Source organism: Furipterus horrens, unplaced genomic scaffold (genome assembly GCF_987537825.1).
Source record: "Furipterus horrens unplaced genomic scaffold, mFurHor1.1.pri manual_scaffold_7, whole genome shotgun sequence".
Classification (NCBI taxonomy): domain Eukaryota; kingdom Metazoa; phylum Chordata; class Mammalia; order Chiroptera; family Furipteridae; genus Furipterus; species Furipterus horrens.
The window spans coordinates 139146931-139167262 of NW_028327177.1; the positions used below are offsets into that span (position 1 = coordinate 139146931).

The 20332-nt window shown below is 40.6% G+C and overlaps 1 protein-coding gene across 1 annotated transcript in view; it reads right to left on the reverse strand.

The window, feature by feature from the left end:
• SMARCC1 (SWI/SNF related BAF chromatin remodeling complex subunit C1) overlaps nucleotides 1–20332 on the reverse strand; it is a 112854-nt gene that overhangs the window by 35501 nt on the left and 57021 nt on the right. The window contains exons 16-21 of the mRNA XM_090284654.1: nucleotides 18585–18698; nucleotides 17866–18019; nucleotides 17072–17185; nucleotides 12995–13054; nucleotides 7527–7785; nucleotides 6679–6840 (exon numbers count right to left, since the gene is read on the reverse strand). Coding sequence (XP_090140780.1) covers nucleotides 6679–6840; nucleotides 7527–7785; nucleotides 12995–13054; nucleotides 17072–17185; nucleotides 17866–18019; nucleotides 18585–18698 — 863 coding nt within the window. The remainder of the gene's footprint in view (nucleotides 1–6678; nucleotides 6841–7526; nucleotides 7786–12994; nucleotides 13055–17071; nucleotides 17186–17865; nucleotides 18020–18584; nucleotides 18699–20332) is intronic.

Consider the following 20332-nt stretch of genomic DNA (forward strand, 5'->3'; position numbering starts at 1 on the left):
TTTTGTACTGAGTGTAAACTTTAATTGGAAAGAAAAAGAACAAAGGCTATTTTATTGAGACTCCAGGTCAAATAAAGAAAAATTCAGCAAAGTCCTTTAATAAAATAATCATAAGGTAATAAAATAAAACAATTCTAACTTATTTTAAAAATACATCAGTTTAACAACTAGATGGGGTCTACTCTCAGCCTAATAAAATGAAACTTTAAAAATACAGGTCAGGTCTGCACACTCTTGCATTCAAACCACCACTGGTTCCGCCTCGCTTCAGGGAAACGTCACAGCTCAACAGGGGCCCACAGGCCCCGCATCACCCCCGTGACCTCCTCTCCCCCGCGATCCCACTCCCTGTCCACGATCCACCTTGCAGTTCCTCAGCAATGCCGGGCGGCTCCTACCCAGGGGCCTGCACGCTGGCCGTCACCAGTGCCTAGAACACTCTGACCTTAAGATGTCTACGTGTTTCCCTTCTTTGTCTCATTTACACCTTTGCTCAGATGCCACCTTCTTGGTGAAACATCCTCTGACCACTTAAAACTGCAATTCCTCACATTTCGCTCTTACCCCCCCGCCATCCCTACTTCATTTTTTAGCATACTACTTCTCAGCTAACACACTCTTCCTACATACTTAAATTTAATTTATACATCCTAAAAGTTTTACATATTAGGTTCCCACGCATGTTCTGCCTCTAAAATGTTAAGTCCACAAGGAAAGGAAGTTTGGTCTGCTTTGTTTCCCAGTACCCTACACGACCTAGAACACATGAAAAACATGGTAACACAACACATTTACAGCCTTATATATCCCTCTGAATGAAACGGAAGAAGAAAGACGAGTTTAAGCCTGACCTTCCCTCCAAGAATGCTTACAGCTCGTCGGCTCACACACTGAATCTCAGTGACTGAGCTCTGTCATGGGTTTCTCAGCACTGACCCTCATACACGTGAATCATTCACAGCTGCTCCTCCTGGTACCTTTGCCTGTTTTCTTACATAGAGCCTGGGTCTTCTCCTATTGTATTTCTCCAGGTGTATAAAGCAGTCTATAGTACAACGGAGCTCTTATCAGGCCTTTAATCATCCCTGTTCAGCGAGTGGGAAGTGCGCAGACATACCTACACACTACTGCGGGCAGTGCGCTATAGTGAAGAGGTAGAGCTTTGGGGTCAGAGAGATTTAAGTTCAAAAGGTAGCCCAGATCTTCATTAAACCTGCCAACACTTAGACTCCTTGCTTTTACAATAAAAACAATGCCTCTCCTTCTAAAGCAGCCTCTTGAAAAGAAATTCAAATGACCCATCAGAAAACCCCCATACAGTGTGTCACAAATATGGGGACTCAGAAAGAAATGCTGGTTTCCAACAACTCCTAAGAAACATTTAAAAACTCTTTTCAGTCCTGGCTGGTGTGGTTCAATGAAATGAGGGCCAGCCTGCAACCCAAAAAATCGCTGGTTCGACTTCCAGTTACGGCTGGGTTGTGGGCCAGGTCCCCAGTTGGGGGCGCGTGAGAGGCAATCAGTTGATGTTTCTCTCCCTCTTTTTCTCCCTCCTTTACCCTCTCTCGAAAAATAAATACTAAAATCTTTAATATCTTTTGTCTTAACTTCTCCCACCTTCTTCTATTTTTATTTAACTACTAAAGGTCTCAAATATCAGTATTACTTTTTCTATTCGTAGAATGGTCTCTTGGCCAAAGACAGACAGAAACTGTACAAGGTTAGAGAAACCAGCAGATGAGTGACCAGGATTACACTGACTGAAGAAGCCCTTTCTGATAAGCGAATGCTCATTTCCTAAATAACTCCTATGAAAAGTCCCCTAATAAGTGAAAATAGATTGTTTCAAGCCTGGTGCTCATATATCTTTACTTTTATTTCACCAAATACTTTCCCCAATCCAAATCCACAATGAAAAGTTAAGATAGGTTAATGAGAGAAATCTAAAAAAGTCTTATTATTTCATAAGGAAAGATTAATTTTTCCCATATTATTTGACCATTATAATACTTAAGTTAATAACTCTAACACAGTAAATTAAGCATCATAATAAAAAGAACAACGAATATACCACCCAGCTACAATGTTCTCTTGATAAGGAAAATCCTACATCACTCTACTCTCAAATCAGTGCCTTATATAAATAAGGTGCTATTTTGTCATATAAAGGATAAGCTGAAATGTAAACTTAATACTTCCTTTTTTTAACTCCCTGCTTAAGTGTGAGGTTCAAAAAGAAAGGGGGCGCACCGCTGACCCCCCAGTACAACTCTGCAGAGCCTCCTCCACAGGGAGTGCCGTCCGCTGTTTCCTAACTTATTCTGCCAGTCACAGCACAATGTAAGTCACAGCAGCTATCGCAGCCCAGCATCAGTTATAGAATGCTGCTTACAACTCATTCGAAGATATTCCCATGATGCTCGTGTTACCCTCAGCCCTTATTCAACGGGAAGAAGACCCAAGCTCTGCTGCAACAGCTACTGCATGCACACCGCGCTCCTGGGAGGCTGCCTGGCGGGCTACATGCGGAAACGAGGAGCAGGCTTTACTGCGCCCGCCACCCCCAGAGACACCCCCGCAGCCCGCAGTCGTCTGCCCCAGCGCTGTGCACGGCGGCTGCCACACAGTCACCAGCATCGGATCTAGGCCCACAAGGACTATGGTCGCCAGACTTTGTTTCTCACCCTCTTTGTTTTAAATCCCATACACCAGAAATGGCTAAATTTGCAACTTGTTTCTTAACCACTAATGCTCTGTGGCATCATTTACCAAAATTTTTAAAACACATTTACGTGTAAAAACATGTCCCTAATTCTGCAAAGTACAGAAACTTCTTTGAATTAAATAGAAGGCTTTGCCAACCCTTTTCAATTCCATGACCACAGGGAACCAAAAGACCCCACAACAAATGAACCAAAAACACACAGAGGAGTTGAGGAAAGTAACCCTTTTCCCAGGCATTCAATAGGCACAGGTCCCCCCGCTGAGCCAGGCGCTGCCTTGTGGTGCAGAATCAGCAACAAGCAGAGAGACGTGGCCCAGCCTGCTAATGTCATTCTCCATCTGAGAGAAAGGAAGGTCGGTGAGTTTTCAAACTAAGAAACACTACAAAAACTCATGTGGACTTTTAATTGAAAGGCTTGGTATCTGGATTAATAACCAAGGTTAAGAACCGTTAGGTCAATCAATAATTTGTTCTGAGGGATATAGTGAGTGGTTTGGTTAATCTGAAAATCTGTCCTCATATCTCCAAATGGAGACCGTGGAGCAACACTTTACAGGGAGAAGGGCAGGGCGGGCCCTACGCGAACGCACAGAAGCCGTAAGATGCGGGCTTGAGGAGACCTCACTGATACCTACTCAAACCACCCAGAACAGAACACAAGGAGTTCGGATGGTATAATGGGTGGAGAACTGGCCGGCAGTTTTATTTTTTACTTCATATTACCTTTATTCTAAAAAAGATAAGAATAAAAAAGTACAAAATAAAGTAACTGCAGCTGAAGCACAGGGTGTATACGCTGCACACACCTGAGACAAAGACGGCACTGATCAGGCACGATGACAACAATACATCTTCAGCTTGAGTTATTTATCAGAAATTGTTTCATAATGAATGAAAAGAAAAAAAGCCCACGAATGATGTAAGAAAACACTGGGAATAAACTACAGATAATTATATATAAAATAATATTTTTACTTGGTGTGTAAATAAGCCTCTTAAATAGGAACACTTCCCATTTGAGAAGCCAGATACTGATTATGAAGCTACTGTATTAAAGTTTTACTCCTCTTCAAGACTGATTAAGCAAGAATAGATAATTAAAAGTCCTCAACAGCCAAAATATCATCTGTCAATATTACAGACGAGCAGTTAAACAATACATTATAGAGGACACCTAATCAACTCTTCACAGTACAGATGAACTAACGAAAGTCAATAGCTCTTAAAGTCCTGTGGCTCTGCAGGGCGGAACCAAAGCTGGAACCTATGTCTGCAAAATCCTACAGGATCCATGTTAGATAAACAGAAACAAATGGACTGAAAGTAAACTAATGGGAAAAGATCTTCCATGCAAGCACAATACCCAACAGAGAGCTAGAGTGGTATGCCAGTATCAGATAACACAGACTTTATGCCAAGGGAAAAAGGACATCATATAATGTAAAAAGGTGAAACCATGAAAAAGACACAACAATTATAAACATGTATGCACCCAACATCAGAACCTCAAAACATATGAAGCAAAACCAGAGAGAACTGAGGGAAGAAATAGACAGTACTTGGCAATTTCAAGGCAGCACTTCCAATGAAGGACAGAACAAGAAAAAAGAAGCAGACAACTTGAAGGATGCTATAAGCCAGCCACACCAAACATACACAGAAGATGCCACCAGCAAGAGCAGAATATAAAAGGCATATTTGCCAGGATAGACAATGTTAGCTTCAATAAATTAAAACAAAAACAGAAATCATGCTAATTATCTTCTCCGAATACAATGTAATGAAATTAGAAATTAATTTTAACAAGAAAATTTAATAAATTCACAAATTGGTGGAAATTAAACAGCCTACTCTTAACCAATGAATTAAAGAAATCACAGGGGAGCTACAACAGGCAGGAATCAATTAATATAATCCAACACATTCACAGGATAAAGTAAGAACACTGAACAATCACCTCAGTTGATACAGAAAAAGCAGATGACAAACATCTAACACTATGTAATGATAAAAGCACTCAAACTAGAACTAGAAGGGAAGTTTCTAAACCTGACAAAAGCAATCTATAAAGATCTAACAGCTAACATCACACTTAATGATGAAGCGCTGAAGGCTTCCCCGTAAGGTGAGGAGAATAATTTCATTTACAACATCATCCAGAATAAAATACACAAGAGTAAACTTAGCCAGGACATGCAAGATGTGTGCCAAGACCATGCAAGGCTAAAAACTTCATAACATTGCTTCAAGAGACTAGAGACAACCTAAATAATGGAAAGGCAGCCAAAGGTAATTGATTAGAAGACTTAATATTGTTGAGACGGCAACAGTCCCCTGCTGAATGCAAACAGAAATCACAAACTACTACCACACACCCGCCAGACCGTCATTACCAAGAAGGGGAGGGGAAAACTAGTGTTGGCAACCATGTGGAGAAACCAGGACCTTCATATATTGCTCGTGGGAGTGTGGAGTGGTACAGCCCTTATGGAAAACAGCAGGGCCGTTCCTCAGCAAGTTAAACATGGGGTTATCATATGATCCAGCAACTCCATTCCTAAGTAACTGAGAAGTGAAAACCTACGTTCACAAAATATAACCTGCACGCAAATGTTGATTGGCAGCATTATTCCAAAAAATAAAAAGTGGGAGCAATACAAATAGCCATGAACCAATAAACTGGTAAGTAAAATGTGGTATCTCCACTTTTAAGAATATTACTCAACATAAGAAGAAATGAAGTACTAACTTACACATGAATGAGGTTTGAGAACACTGTGCTAAGTGAAAGAAGTCAGATGCAACAGGCCATGTGTTGCATGACTTCATTTACAGGAAGTGTCCAGAACAGGCAAATCCATAGAGACAGAAAGCAGAGTAGTGGTTGCCAGGGTTGAAGAGGAAGGAACGGGGACTGCTTAATTTATGAAATTTCTTTCTGGATGATGAAAATGCTCTGGAATTCAATAGTAATGACAGCTGCACAACAATGTGAATATACTGCTTTGGCCAAAAAGTTTAGTTTTTTCATAAGATACCTCTAGCAGTGCTTAGTTGTCTTTAACTTCATTCAAAACAATTTTGTTAGACTATATTGTGACAGCTGTCATATCAGCTTGCATTTTGAAAGAACTTATCAAAATTGGTGAATTTTTGTGTAGTCATTTTAATACTGAAGATGGAAGAAGATACACAACATTTTCTGAGTATTATGCTTTATTATTTCAATAAAAGCAAAATGCAACTCAAACGTAAAAGAAGATGTGTGCAGTGTATGGAGCAGGTGCTATGACTGATCGAAATTGTCAAAAGTGGTTTGCAAAGTTTCTTGTACTACTGACATTTTGGCCAAATAATTTTTTGCTGTGGGGCTGTCTTATGCATTGGAAGACGTATAGCAGCACCCCTGGCCTCTGCCCACTAGAAGACAACATACTTAAAATATCCAAATCAATAAAGTTATTGGTGGAAAAAAAAAAGTTTTTTATTTTACGGAAAAAAATAAACGGACATTTTTGGCCAACCCAATACTAGAAGCCATAGGACCATATACCTTGTAAGTACGGTAGTTAAAATAGAGAATTTTACGTGATAGGCATTTACCTCAATTTAAAAATAACCAAAACAACAATGAACTTAAACCTTCACAGCAACATATGAATTAAAATAACAATTCAAGTCCTTTCAGTATTCTCATGTCTACATGCTTAAAACCTGTATCTTGAAACAGGCATCAGATAGTTCACAATTGTGATATTATTATTGCTGAGAGAATATTTTAGTTCTAGCTACTAAAAAAAAGAAAAGCCAGTAAGAGAAAACCATATCCTAATCTCGGGAGGCAGGCTTATGCTGGTCACAGCACTCCCTCGTAAGCAAACCCAGTGGCTTCCACAAGCTCCCGGGAAAAGACCACATGCGGCGGCCCTGGCCGGGGGCGCGGAGCAACTCACCAAGCTTTTCCGGCTCCTCGGGCCCCGTGCCTGCGATGCAGCTGCTTTCCAGGCCGTAGGTGGGGTCCACCTTCCCCGACGCTCGAGCTGCCTCTTGTACTTTCTTGACATGAGCTTCTACCAATTCCAGAGGTACCTCCTCCCGAACCCGAGAAAACTCCTCTGTTCAAGAATACAAATGGAACAGTGGCCTTGTTTTACACAAATATTCGCTCCATCGTAAACCACTGGAAAATCCAACACATACTATTGTCTTGTGTGTACTGACCTTTCTGGGGACTCAGCCCAGTCTATTCCAGTAAAACAACTGGGCCACATGAAAAACTGCACAGGAAATCTATGACTACGACTTACCTTATATGTGTTATAGCACCTTGCTACATAAGAAAGATCTTTAAATTTCTATCAGTAACAATCAAAACTGCTTGGCTAGACTGATAATAAAGAAAATAGCAAGGATAAACAACCAGAAAGCCAAAGAGAGTTCTATGATATGATCAAGTTCTTATTATAGTTAGCAATATTATCCAAGAATGTCAAATGACTCCTTTTGCCAGTTATATCAAATTTCAAATGAATTACAAAATATACCATAAAGTTTTGTTGCCCCCCCCATGCTTGACACTCTGAATTTTAAAACTATTACATTTTAGGTGCTTTAGTTTAAATTGTTACACCTTTAAACATAATAGCATCTAAGATGCAGTATCTAAGTTTTGTTACGTAAGTAACTGAAACGAATGTTACACACGAGGACATTTAAATCTGAGGTGACACGGTGTGAAGCACAGCATTACACCACTGTCTGAAAACGGCGAGCCGGGAAGATGGCCTAGCGAAGTCCGTACCCAGAGCCGCTTTTGCTGCAGCAGATGCCACACGAGGGTCCACCACAGATGCCAAGAAGGCCACAGTGCTCATGACAGGGTTTCCTGACTGACTGAAGGGGACAGGCTGGTAGGCCAGGGGCCCGAGGGAGGCGTCCGAGTTCTCCAGGTAGGGGTCCTCGATGGGCAGCCTCAGGAAGTGCAGGATGCACTCATCCTGCGTGCGGCTGCCGACGTGCTCCGACACCTTGTTCCAGTCGTCCTTGTACATCTCCAGGGCCTGCAACGGAGAAGCAGGAGCCTTACCGTCAGAGGGCAAGGAAGCGCCGTGCCCATCAGCAGCCTGCGACTTTTTCTTACGTAGGTTTAAAAAGTAATAATGAAAATGGTTATACTTTATATCAAAAAGACATGGACATTATAAACAAAAAACAATGGTCTTTTATTAATAAACAGGGTTATTTATATGGAAAATCTTAAGGAGTCTACAAAAAGGGCACTAAAACTACAAAGTTTTGTAAGGTCACAGGATAGAAGGAAATAGAAAAACTCAATTGTATTTCTATATACACCAGCAATAAAAGATTTTTTAACTGGGTGAAATTAAAGTATTTAAAATAGCACCAAAACAAAACATCCAGGAATAAATATAGTAACGAGTATGGCAGGGCCACATGCTGGAGGAATCGAAGACCCCGGGAAGAGGTGCACTGTGCTCATTAGGAAGTCTTGGTGCTGTGAGGGTGACAGCCTCCCAACGGAACCAGAGCCAACACAATTCCACTCCAACGCCAAGCTTCTTTTGTTAGAAATTCAGGAGCTGACGCTAAAATTTATAAAGTACACAAATTCCTAGTTTTAAAATTTATAATCTTTCATAGGAAATGCTGAAAGCCTTCAACAAAAAAAGTAAAAGCCATCTCTTCCAAGAGAGAGAGGAACAGAATCGTATAGGAAAAATCAGAAATACATGCAGAGCTGAGAGTCAAGGAATTAACTGGGTAAAAATAATGTATTAGTAGCTTCCCAGAGTGGCTACTCACATGGCTCTCTCTAGAGCCATGATGTTCAAACAGGGGCAATTTTGCTCTTTGAGGACATTCAGCAATGTCTGGAGGTATTTAGGGCTGACACAACCAGGGAGGTGCTACTGACATTTAGTTGGTAGAGACCGCGGATGCTGTTAAACATTCCATCATGCCCTTAAGAGCCCACAATAAAAAACTATCAGGCCCAAACATCAAGAGTGGCGTGGCTGGAAACCCCCATTCTCAAGCTATGACCAGGAAGAACATTTTAACCAGGTGCAAACTACCTATGAAAGTGTCTTTACAAATATCTCCTCAGACACTGTGGAACAGAGCGGCACCATTTGTTCTTTCATTGCTAGTTTCTGATTTTATCAATGCAGTAATTTCAAGCTGCTGTGAGGACCAACTTGGCCTTTTTGTGGCTTCTTATACTGATGACACATTTTCAGGTAGAACGCCTGAAATTCCTCACATATTTTACAAATGAAATCTTACTAAACAGCCTCCATCGTATGGACCTCCTGCAACATTTTTCTTAAAAAAAACTAATGTAGAGCTTTTTATTTGCAAAATTGAAAATATGCCCCCATTATTTGTAATAAAACAATGTAATGATAAGATAGTAACCAGTCTCCTTCCATACAAGAACAGTGCCTTGATAAGAAACCACATCCAATAAAATCTTTTAAAAATAAAAATGGGTGGTTTCAAGAATAATCTAAAATATCTGGGATGCTGCCTGTGTGATATCTAACTAGTAAAATAATGTCATATTGTTTTTGAAAACAAAAATGAGTCTTCCAGACTTCTTAGGAAGAAACTGTGTTTTTGGTTATAAATCCATTAAAAATTTTCTTCCGGCTTCATGTTCTTAAGCTCTTAATTAGCAAATAAATAAATTATATAAATAGAAGGTGTTAGTGGTAAACAGTGCTGCTGGGAAGCCTTTTATTCTCTTTGTGTAAATGTGAACAACACCTGTTCTTTCAACTGTATTTTTAAAAGAAAAATCAACGACTGCACAGGTTCCACCTGCAGGAGAGGAAAAGCACATGTTCAGTGTCAACAGTGAGGCAGCCATCCTGACCTCAGTCTGTGTTTACTCCCCACTAGTCTGGTCTGTACACCAGAAGACGAGAAGAAATGAGGTGAGACCTGTTGTCCCAATGGGTGCTGGACGACTGAGTTCCTCTGCAGAATCCAATACAACTGTATTATATTCCTCCTACAAGTACTGAACCCTTTTATTTTTATTTTTGAAAAATTTATTTATTTATCTTTAGAGGGAGCGGAAGGGAAGGAGAAAGAGAGGGAGAGAAACATCAATGTGCAAGGGAGACATCGCTCAGTTGCCTCTCACAGGCCCCCAACCCGGGACCTGACCCGAAATGAACTGATGATCCTTTTGTCTGTCGGGACGACGCCCAACCTACTAAGCCGCACCAGACAGGGCAGTACTGAGCCCTTTCGAATTAACATCCAGGGTAGACAGGCTAGACAAACCAGTCCTGAAACAAAGTGGCTCAGAAAAGCAGCTCTCTGCATATCACTGCTACTGAAGGGGCAGATGAAAATAAACTAAAAAAAAAAAAAAAAAAAAAAAAGTTTGGAATTTTGATCCTGAGAGAGATTCTGATGAACAAGGAAAAATAAGAGGTTAAAAAAGAAAAAAAAAAAAGCAAAAGTTAATACATCACTAAAGCTTCTTAAGGAACCACAACTATTAAAACAACTAAAAACAAAAAACAAACAACAAACAACATTAAGGCAATACAGACATGAGACATCACCAGTTTATCTCAAAATGTGGCCCAGAGACCCAAGAGGGACCAGACTCAGGGGGACCGAGACCAAAACTGTTTTCGTAACAACACCAGCCGTTTCTGCCTTTTTCCTTATGTCACACCTGCAGTGACGGTGCAGAAGCAACGGCGGGTGACCCACTGGCCCCTCAGCATGAGTCAAGGCAGCAGCACCAGAACGTTGGGATGGTCACTGTGTTTTTCACTGCTACATACTGGGGCAAAGGTCAAATAAGCCACTTCACTTAAATGTTTCCTTAACGAAACAGTGGAAATTATTGACTTTATTAAATCTAAACAGCTAAGTCCACGTTCTAAATACTTGGTGCTGTGAAACGGGAGGCACACAAAAGAACTCAGTATCAGCTACCGAAGCACAGTGCTGTCTACAGGAAAAGCACTTGTGAGACTGTTTGAGTTTCAAGCTCAACTAGCCAACTCGTCACCGAAAACCATTTTTACTAGAACAAACGGCTAACACGATTGGATTAAGACAGATATCTGATTGACATTTTCTGAAAAACAAGACTTCTCAATGATTAAAAAAAAAAAAATTAGGATCCTGAAAAATACGTGTCTGCTATAAAAGCCTGTCCAAATACTTGATGAACAACTTCAGATGAGATGAGTTTGGTACTAACGTCATCATATGAGATTTTGGAATATTGTATAACGAACTGTTACAAACACTTCAGAGGTGTGCGTAATTCAGCAAACTAATATTTTCCAATTTATCAATGCAAGATATAACACAATCATAAATGGATAGAAGGTAAAATACAAGAGACCAGTGGATTCCACGCTAGAACTAACCTTTATGAAACTACAAGTGGTCAAGTTTTAATGTAGTATCAAAAAAGAATATCCCTGAAAAGGTCATTAAGATACTCCAGCATTTCCCACAACATATCCAGGTGACGCCAGGTTTTCTTAATATACTTAAATTAAAACAACGTATTGGATGGAAAAGCAAACATGAAAATCCAGCTGTAGTCTACTAGGCCAAACACTACAGATTTGCTAAAATGTATAATGCCACGTTTTTCACTAATCTTTTATTTTTCAAAAGCGATTTTATTTAAAAAGACTTTTGGGGGTGACATTGGTTAATAAAATTATATAGGTTTCAGGTGTACAGTTTTATAACATGCCTTCTGTATAGTGTACTGTGTGCTTACCACCCTAACCAAGCCTCCTTCCATCACCGCTTACCCGCCTTACCCTCTCCTACCTGCAGCCACCCCCTTTCTCTCTGGTGATCACCACACTACTGTTCGTAGCTGAGATTTTTTCCCTTTGCTTAATCCCTTCCCCTGTTTCACTCGGCCTCCTGATGCCCCTCCCTGCCAGCCGTCATTCTGTTCTCTGCGTCTATGAATCTCTTTGTTTTTCTGTTGTGTTAATTTATTTTGCCCATCAGATTCCACATATAAGTGAAATCCTGGTGATATAACTGAGCAGTGGAAAGAATCTTGAAATTGCCAATCTGAAGAACTCAAGTTGAGCAAAAGAACTGATTGATGTCCTTTTGGTTTAATCTACTGCGAGTCAGATTTTCTGTTCCCTGCAGGCAAAAGCCTTCCCAGCTCATTTAACAATGAACGTCCTCATCTGGTCTCAACCCAGTGCCCACAGGCACATTCTACCACAAACACTAAGCAGTGCCGAAGCAATTACTGTTCTCTAACTGAAGACAACTGGCCCCTCTTTAGAAATGGTTGCCAAATATGAAACCCAAAATTTTCTATTTCTTACCCTTCAGAGCAGAAGTAATGGCTAAGATATCCTTGTGCAAGTATTTGTAAGAATCTCCAAAGACATGAAAAAATCCAAATAAGATTTCAATAAGAACAGACTGACGGAGCACTGGCTGGTGTGGCTCAGTGGCCTGAGTGCCAGCCTACAAACTGAAAAGTTGCTGGTTCAATTCCCAGTCAGGGTACGTGTCTGGGTTGCAGTCTAGGTTCCCAGTTTGGGGCTTGCTCTCACACACCGATGCTTCTCTCCCTCTCTTTATCCCACCCTTCCCCTCTAAAAGCAAATAAAATCTAAAAATGTAATGGATTGGCAGAGAACTCTGGCATTACCACTGGCTTACCAGTCTTGTCTTTATGAACAAGCTAGTGTTGTCAGTGCAGGTGACTTCAGCTCCTTCGGAAGTACAGAGGTCGTACACTCACGTGTACGAGCACTAGGAACTAATCTACAATGACTAAGGTGAATTGCGTTAAGGAAAGCTGGAATCTGAAGAAATGCTCAACATCAAAGGAAAATCTGCTGTTCAAGGTCAGCCAATTACTGCTACGTGAAATTAAGGTCCCAGCACTGCCGATCTTCCAATTTTGGAGGGAAAGTTAGAAATCTTTGGCAAAGCTCCACTATTTGTTTAATGTTGGCAACAGATTTTAAACAAACAGAAAACCCAACCTGGGCCAAATTAACACATACCCAGGCTTCATCTTCCCTATTTAAACAGTCAGTACATAACCTCTAGGTTTGATATTTACATAATAAAGACCCAAGAAGATTCTATTAAAATTCATTACATGGAGCAAAAAATTTCAGAATAAATTCCAAAGGTAGATTTAAAATGCTGCCCACAGAAACAGCACTTGTCTCAAGGGTGGAGAGAGGGCCCCACCGTCAGTGTGCTTACCTCCAAGAGGAGCAGAGTCTCCTGCTCAGTCCATTCTCTTCCAGCACTGGCACCTTTACTCTGAAAAACAAAACCGGAAATGATTAATTGATTCCTAAAAGCTGGATACGGAGCTTGGCACGATTCCTTTTGTACGTTGCAAGGACTGTTTTATGCAAACCACCAAAATAAGTCCCTGAGTAATGGGCAGAAAACACTTAGGGAACCTAAATTTCCAACACAAAGGGTGGCCTGTGTCAAAGATTTCTTATCTATTGATAACTCATAGATGATTTAGACGTATTATTTCTATTATTTTGATATTGAAGTTATAAAGGAACAGTATTTTAATGTATATCATAAATCAGCTATAATATTATTTATAACCGTAATGCAAATACCTAGTGTAACTTGAAGGCAGTACTTTTTCCAGCTTCAAGGACAGACTGTACTACACATAAAGGCCTCAAGAGGATTCTTGTTTCCAACCGTGACAAATTCATATTATGTCATTTTTAGTCTCTCTTGATGGAAGTAATCTCTAAGTGAATCCCTAAATTCCAAATCAATTTTTCCATAAGAATCCCTTGAAACTAACAATACAAGTGAGCACTGGAAGTATAAGAAAACCAAGTTTGTGTTCTGTAAAAATTAAAATGTACCAATCGATTCACATTCTTGATTTGCAGGCCTTATTCCATTCATATTTGCAGGACTGGATGTGCAGTAAAATTGACATTATTCTTTACTCATAGATGTTACTAACTCAAAAGACACACACTAACGTATTATCCCTCCTCTGAAAACCCTATTTTGGGAGATTACAATTTAACAAATGAAAAAATGTTGACAACCTGTGATTTCCTTGTTTGAGTCTATAAAATTTCTTAATTTATTTTACTCAGCCTGCTAAATACTTGGGGTGAAAATTACATTATGATTTGCTAAGTCTCCATGGTATTAAATATGTAGATTCAGAAATATTTGCAAAAAAATATATACTAAAAATACTGGTCCTTTAACAAGAGAATAAGAGCAATCTAAGCACCACAGACAAGAAGTCCTCAAGTACTGCTCTATGAGAAAGAAAAGACGCATGTACTGTAACTCACAATATACTGTTTGAACTCTTTACTTTAAGATACCGAAAGGTTCATCTTTTAATCAGCCAGCACCAGAAGTGACCGACAATCAGATCTGAAGTCCCAAGAGGAACAGAACTCATTAACATTCACCTAAATTCTGAAGAAGCCAAACCTGAATATAGGGCAGGTCTACACAACCTAGGCATGGATGGCATTTATCGGATGGGTCCTCAGCTACCATTCCCCACTTCTCAGCTTTCAAGGGACTTGTCCATTTCATCAAATTGTCAAATATATTATCATCAAGTTGTTATTCATATTCCTTTTTAAAATAAAGATTCTATTTATTTATTTTTAGAGAGCGAAAGAGAGAAAGAGGGAGAGAAACCTCAATGCGCAAGAGACACACTGCACGCCCCCAACTGGGGGCCTGGCCCGCAACCCAGGCATGTGCCCCGACTGGGAATCGAACCAGAGACGTTTGGGTTTGCAGGCCAGCACCCAATCCACTGAGCCATACCAGCCAGGGCTCTTCTTCTTATTTATTGTCTCTTTAACATACATAGTATCAGTATTGTTGCACTGCTTCATTCCTAATCAGTACTCTGTCTTCTCTTTTTTTCCTTGTTCACTCTGGCTAGAGGTTTATCAAATTTATTGACCTTTTCAAATAGGCATTTCCTTATTTCATTAATTTCTCTATTTTTTGTTTGTTTTTGGTCTCAAGTTTAATTTTGTGGTCAGCCAACCACATTTATTTCACATTTTAAAACCATACAACCAACCACATTGTATAATAGCAATCTTTTAAAATTTGAGTCTTATTTCATGACTCATTCTGGTGAGTGTTCCCCAGGAACTTTAAAAGAATATGTTTTATGCTGTTTTGCATAGTCTGCTATGAATACCAAACAGGTCATGTTGGTTGATAGCGCTGCTCTAAGTCTTTTACATTCTTACTTTCTATCTACTTATCAGGTACTGAGAAAGGGTTATTTAAATCTCCAACTATAATTCTGTCTGCCTATTTCTCCTTTCTATCAGTTTTTGCTTTATGTATTTATGAAGCTCTACAATTAGGTGCTTAACATATTTAGGATAATTGTGTCCTCTTGATTAATTCCTTTATCATTATCAAGTGTCTGTTTAATTCTGGCAAATAACTTGTTATTTCTACCTTACCAATATTAACATAGTGACTCTAGCTTTCTTTTGATTAATGTTTTACATTCTTTTACTTTTATATTTGAAGTGTCTTTATATGTAAAGTAGGTTTCTTATAGACAGCATATGCTTGTACTTGGTTTTTTATCTGCTTAGAGCATTAAAACCATTTACAGTTGTCATTACTATCCCTGTGGTCAGGTGTGAACCTGCCATTCTGTTACCTTCCACTCTGCCCATGTGTTCCCTGTGCCCCCGTTTCCTCCCCGCTTGTAGAGTATTACTCTATTTTTATTTCTATTATTGGCTAAGTAGTTATACATCTTTAAATAGTTGCTTTGAAATTTATAATGCTCACCTCTAATGTGTCACAATGTACCTTCAGATAATACTTAGTACCTCATATACACTATAAGAATTTTAATACAATATAATTCCATTTCCCTCTCCTGTTCTTTGAGCTATGTTTGGTCTTTACTGTCTACATGCTGTAAACCTAACGATATATTGTTATCATTTTGGGTTTAAACAGTCTATTATTATCTTTAAAAAACAAAAATAAGGGAGAAGGTCTTTTATACGGACCCACATGGTGACCTCTTCTGGAACTCTTTATTTTTCCATGTGGATCCAGTCCTCTTCCTGAATCAGCACTTTTACCACATTTCTAAATAATGTCATAACTTTACAACAGTTTAACTCAATTTAACTTTCCGGTTTTCTGCTACTTTTGTCATTTTCACGTGGTGTGAGCCCTTCAAAGTACTCGCTGTTTAAACAGTCTACACGCCTTCATAGTTCGCTATGCGTCTACCCTTTCCCATCTTCCTTACTCCTTCCTAGAGTCATGTGCTTCCGCCTGGGCTCATTGCCCTTCATCCTGAAAACTTCCTTCACTTTTCTTCCCGTTTGTAAATAAGAAAGAGGGGTGTATGCTAGTGATAACTTCTCCACCGGTTTGAATGTCTGCAAAGGCCTTTATTGCTACTTCAATTCTGAAAAGTATTTCTACTGGATATAGAATACCAGAGTGCCAGTTTATCTTTCAGCATTTTAAATGTCCTTGGCCTCTAACATTTCTGCTAAAAAGTCAGCGATCAGTTTTATTATTGTTTCTTCGAATTTAATGTGTCCTTCTCCAACCCCACTCCTGCCTCTTCCCTCCTTGGCTGCTTCTAAGATAAATTTAAGCATAACGTGTCTGGGTGTGGTTTCCTCTGCATTCAAATTTGGATCTGTCCAGTCTCTCTTATTTTGTGAGGAGATACTCTTTTTATTTGTTACAGAAAAATTTCAGCCATTACATCCTCGAATACCACTTTTGCTCCATTTTTTTCTTCTTACAGGTCTCTAATGACAAATGAGTTCTTTTTCATTGTCTCTCTTGTGTTTCTTCTGCTCTGCGGTCTTTGTTCCATCTTACTGAGCTTTTTTTTCTCTTGGTCCTTCAGTTTCAGTAAATGTACTAACCGGCCTGAGTTTTCTAACCCTGTCTTCTGCTGTTTCCAGCCTCTTATTAAACTCATCCAATGAGGTAATTTCATGTATATTTTTCAATTATACAATAGTCATTTGATGTTTGTTATATATTCTAATTCTGTTAAAATTCTCCATTCTTTTAACATATTAATCAGTTATTTTTTAAATACCTATCTTCTAACCACACAGAAAAAAATGGTAAACGAAGTGGTTGTTATTTTATAAAATGCCATTAGATAAGGAGAAAGCTCACCTCCTTAGTAGACAATAAATTAAGTGTGTTAGGGAAAATGATGCTTCTTAGAGGGAAGAAGGACAAAGAGGACATGCTAGATTGCAGTCAATGTGTGTCTAAGAAAAACATCCTTACCTTTGCTAAGGTTTTCTTGGAGTAAATGTCAGTACGGAGACCAAAGTTCTGTAAATCAATTGGTTTTTCCTTGTTCTTCTCAGGAAAATTTAACATCTGCTGAGCAGCAGGGACCTATGAGCCAGATAAATGATAAATAGCTATAGTAACCTCTACAAAGTCAAGGACACAGAGTTTTTAAAGGATTATTTGATATTGGCACTTAATAAACCACTTACTGGTAGAGACGGTAAAAAAAAAAAAAAAAAACACTCACACTACACTGCTAACAAGATTATAACATATGAGAAACATTTTTGTTTTTTAACTCACAGAGAAAACAGACAACAAGTAGTCTTAAATATGATCTTCCATTCGCAATGGCAGACAATGCACAGCTTAAACACACGCTATTCAAATCAATGCTACACATACTGTGACTGACACAGTGCTTTTAACGACGTGTATATGGATGTCCACTTTCCAAATGCTACGAAGGGGAAGAAGTTTTAAACAATTTAACCAACAATCTGCTTGTTTAATTAGTGTCTTTGATGACAGAAGTGACCAAGGGAATCCTGAGTATGAAGGAAATCTGTAACGCACGACAGGATAAGGCAGGGTCTCGGGGTTAATGGGAGAGCGTTGCCTTGGCCACTGAATAGTCATACAGACGCAAACATTTACAACAGACAAAACCAAACAAAACCGGTCAGCTGAACACCAGCACCATCACATCACGGTAACGGTGATTCCTGACCCTGAGTGTGGGAAGTGGCGGTCTGTTACCTGAAGAAAAGGCAGCATTGACTTACCTGTGGCGATCGAAGATGAAGAGGCACCAGCCCCGAGGGGGTATCGGCCAGAACGTTGAAATGAGGAGTAGGAGGAGGTCCCATTGCCATGGGTCGACTTTCTGGATCAACTTGGTAATTAACAAGCCCCCACTGCTCTAAAAAGGCATGAACCCTAAAGAAGAAAGCTGAGAGTTGAAATCTGGAGAATGTACCTCATCTCCTTTATAAGCATCATCGCACTCAATAAAAAAACAGAAATAAAACAATGCTCTCTGCAGGCTACGACCCATCACAAAGTACCCGGCGATTTTGGTTTGTTGAATGAGAGACAGTTTCTACAGACCCAAAATAACGCGGGCAGCCAGCAGCTGAGGCCCCGGCACGGCCGGCGGAGGCAGAGCGGCGCGGCGGGCGCTCCCATACGCCCAGCTCACAGCGTGCCCCCACCCCACCCCCGGGCTGTGTCTTCTGGGGCCCGGAGGGAAGGTCTGTCCCCCCCCATCCCAGCACCTGGTCTTTGACAATCTGACTCTAAAATAAAGAAGTATAAAACCTCAGAAAGAGGAAAATATCCGAAGTGTTACCAATGTTCAGCCCCTAAATGAAAATGAAAGACGTGAGGCAGAGTTATTTTCATTAACCGCGAAACCCCATCCGAGCAATGAAACGCCCGACAGCAAGTGACAGCGACAGCGACAGCGACAGCGGCGGAGAAGCGCCCGCGCCAGGCGTTTTACCTCATCACAGCGCACACGTCTCCGGTCAGGTTCCTCCGACAAGCCGTGCTGGTCAGATATTCTTGGGGGTTTAGGCGATACGTGTCAATCATAAAATTTCGATACGCCAAGTATCTAAAAAGCAGTGGCAAAATTCTCAAGGTGAACACACACCCTTCCAGAGACAGTAACTCAGAGGTAAAAACATGCATGTTCCACGCACCCGAACACAACAAAAAGCCAACACAACGTGCCCACAAATAACAGGGCGCCGTATTGAGTCTCCCCAGCCAACGAGCGCAGACGGAGCCAGCGGCCTGCAGCCCCGGTCACTGAGGTCGCCTCCCTAACTACAGCTGGCCCTGCGCATCCGCGGGTCCCCAACTGCAGACGGGAGAGCTTTCTGACCCACAGCTGCTTAAATCTGCAGACACGGACCCCACGGACACGGAGGGCCGACCGTACAGGGTTCAGCAACACCCTGCTTTCAGGGATCCCTGGGGGTCTCTCGAACTATACGTATCCCCTGTGGATAAGGGGGTACTGTGCTCTGCACCTAGCATTCGCTGCGTGCCAGGCACGGCTCTGAGCACTTCCCATTAACCCTCGCAATCTCTCTATGAAGAGGAAAAATACTGTAAAGCATCAAGTGATAAAAGAACCTGGTCCAGACCACAGACTGGTGGGGCGGGGAGAAGGTGGGATCCTGCAGGCAGCGCGGGGTTCCTGACCTACGCTGCACCTCACTTCTATACTCTTCCCACAGCCCCATGTGGCTGGGCTGTGACAGGGATACATAACTTCTGCCTGGCAGTGTTTCAGAGATCCCAACCAGACAATGAGTAGAGGCCTGGAGGCCAAACTCAGAACATATTTTTTTAAAAAGGAGAGAAAAACCAATCTGGGGGTCAGAGCAGATTTCACATGTACCCAAACATCTCTGCCACAAAATACTTAAAACAAGTGTTAAGAAGCGGGAGACCAGCAGAAGCCCCGGCCACAAAGGTCTGGCAGCGTGAGGTTCTCTGCGTCGGAGCAGAACGGGCACACTGCTCAGGAGGGCGAACACAGGCTGAGGAGAGTTTGCAAAGTGAAATGGGCGAAGTGCTAACCTGTGCTTTTAAACAGAAGGCTCCCAGGACCACAAGTACTTATAAATGCTGGCCATAAGCAAAGTAGGTGGAATAATATACCATATTTGAATAGATGGAAAAACTATCAGGGGGAGCAACAGGGTTTCTTATGCCTAATTTTTGACTTGTTTCAAATAACTCCCTACAGCTTTGTTATAAAAATGCTGACTTTATCTTTGGCATCTCAACTTAGAATCTCAAACTCCCTTGCAAAATCTACCACTAGCATGTATTTATTATTCAGTGACCCACACGATTTCATGTGCCTGATGTGGGAAATTACCCTTCCCTGACAATTTAAACAGGAGACATCTATGTTGCAGTCACGTGTGCATACCAGGCAATGGGTTAACACTACGGAGATCATACATGAAAACATATTTACAGTGTAATAGGTGTGGACTTATTTTAGAGGCAAGAGTTTCAGAAGTATATATTTAACAGTCACCAGCAAGAGCAAACATACCTCCTGACAAACCTCTTTTTTCCAGTAAGTTTTCCTATTTCCAATTCAAAAGCACAACAATTCTTTATGCAATGACGAGCAATTCATAGGCAGCTATATCATTCTGTTTGGCATTCTTTTAATGACTAGTCATTCATCAAGAAAGTAAGATAAAAACTTCATTTCTTCCT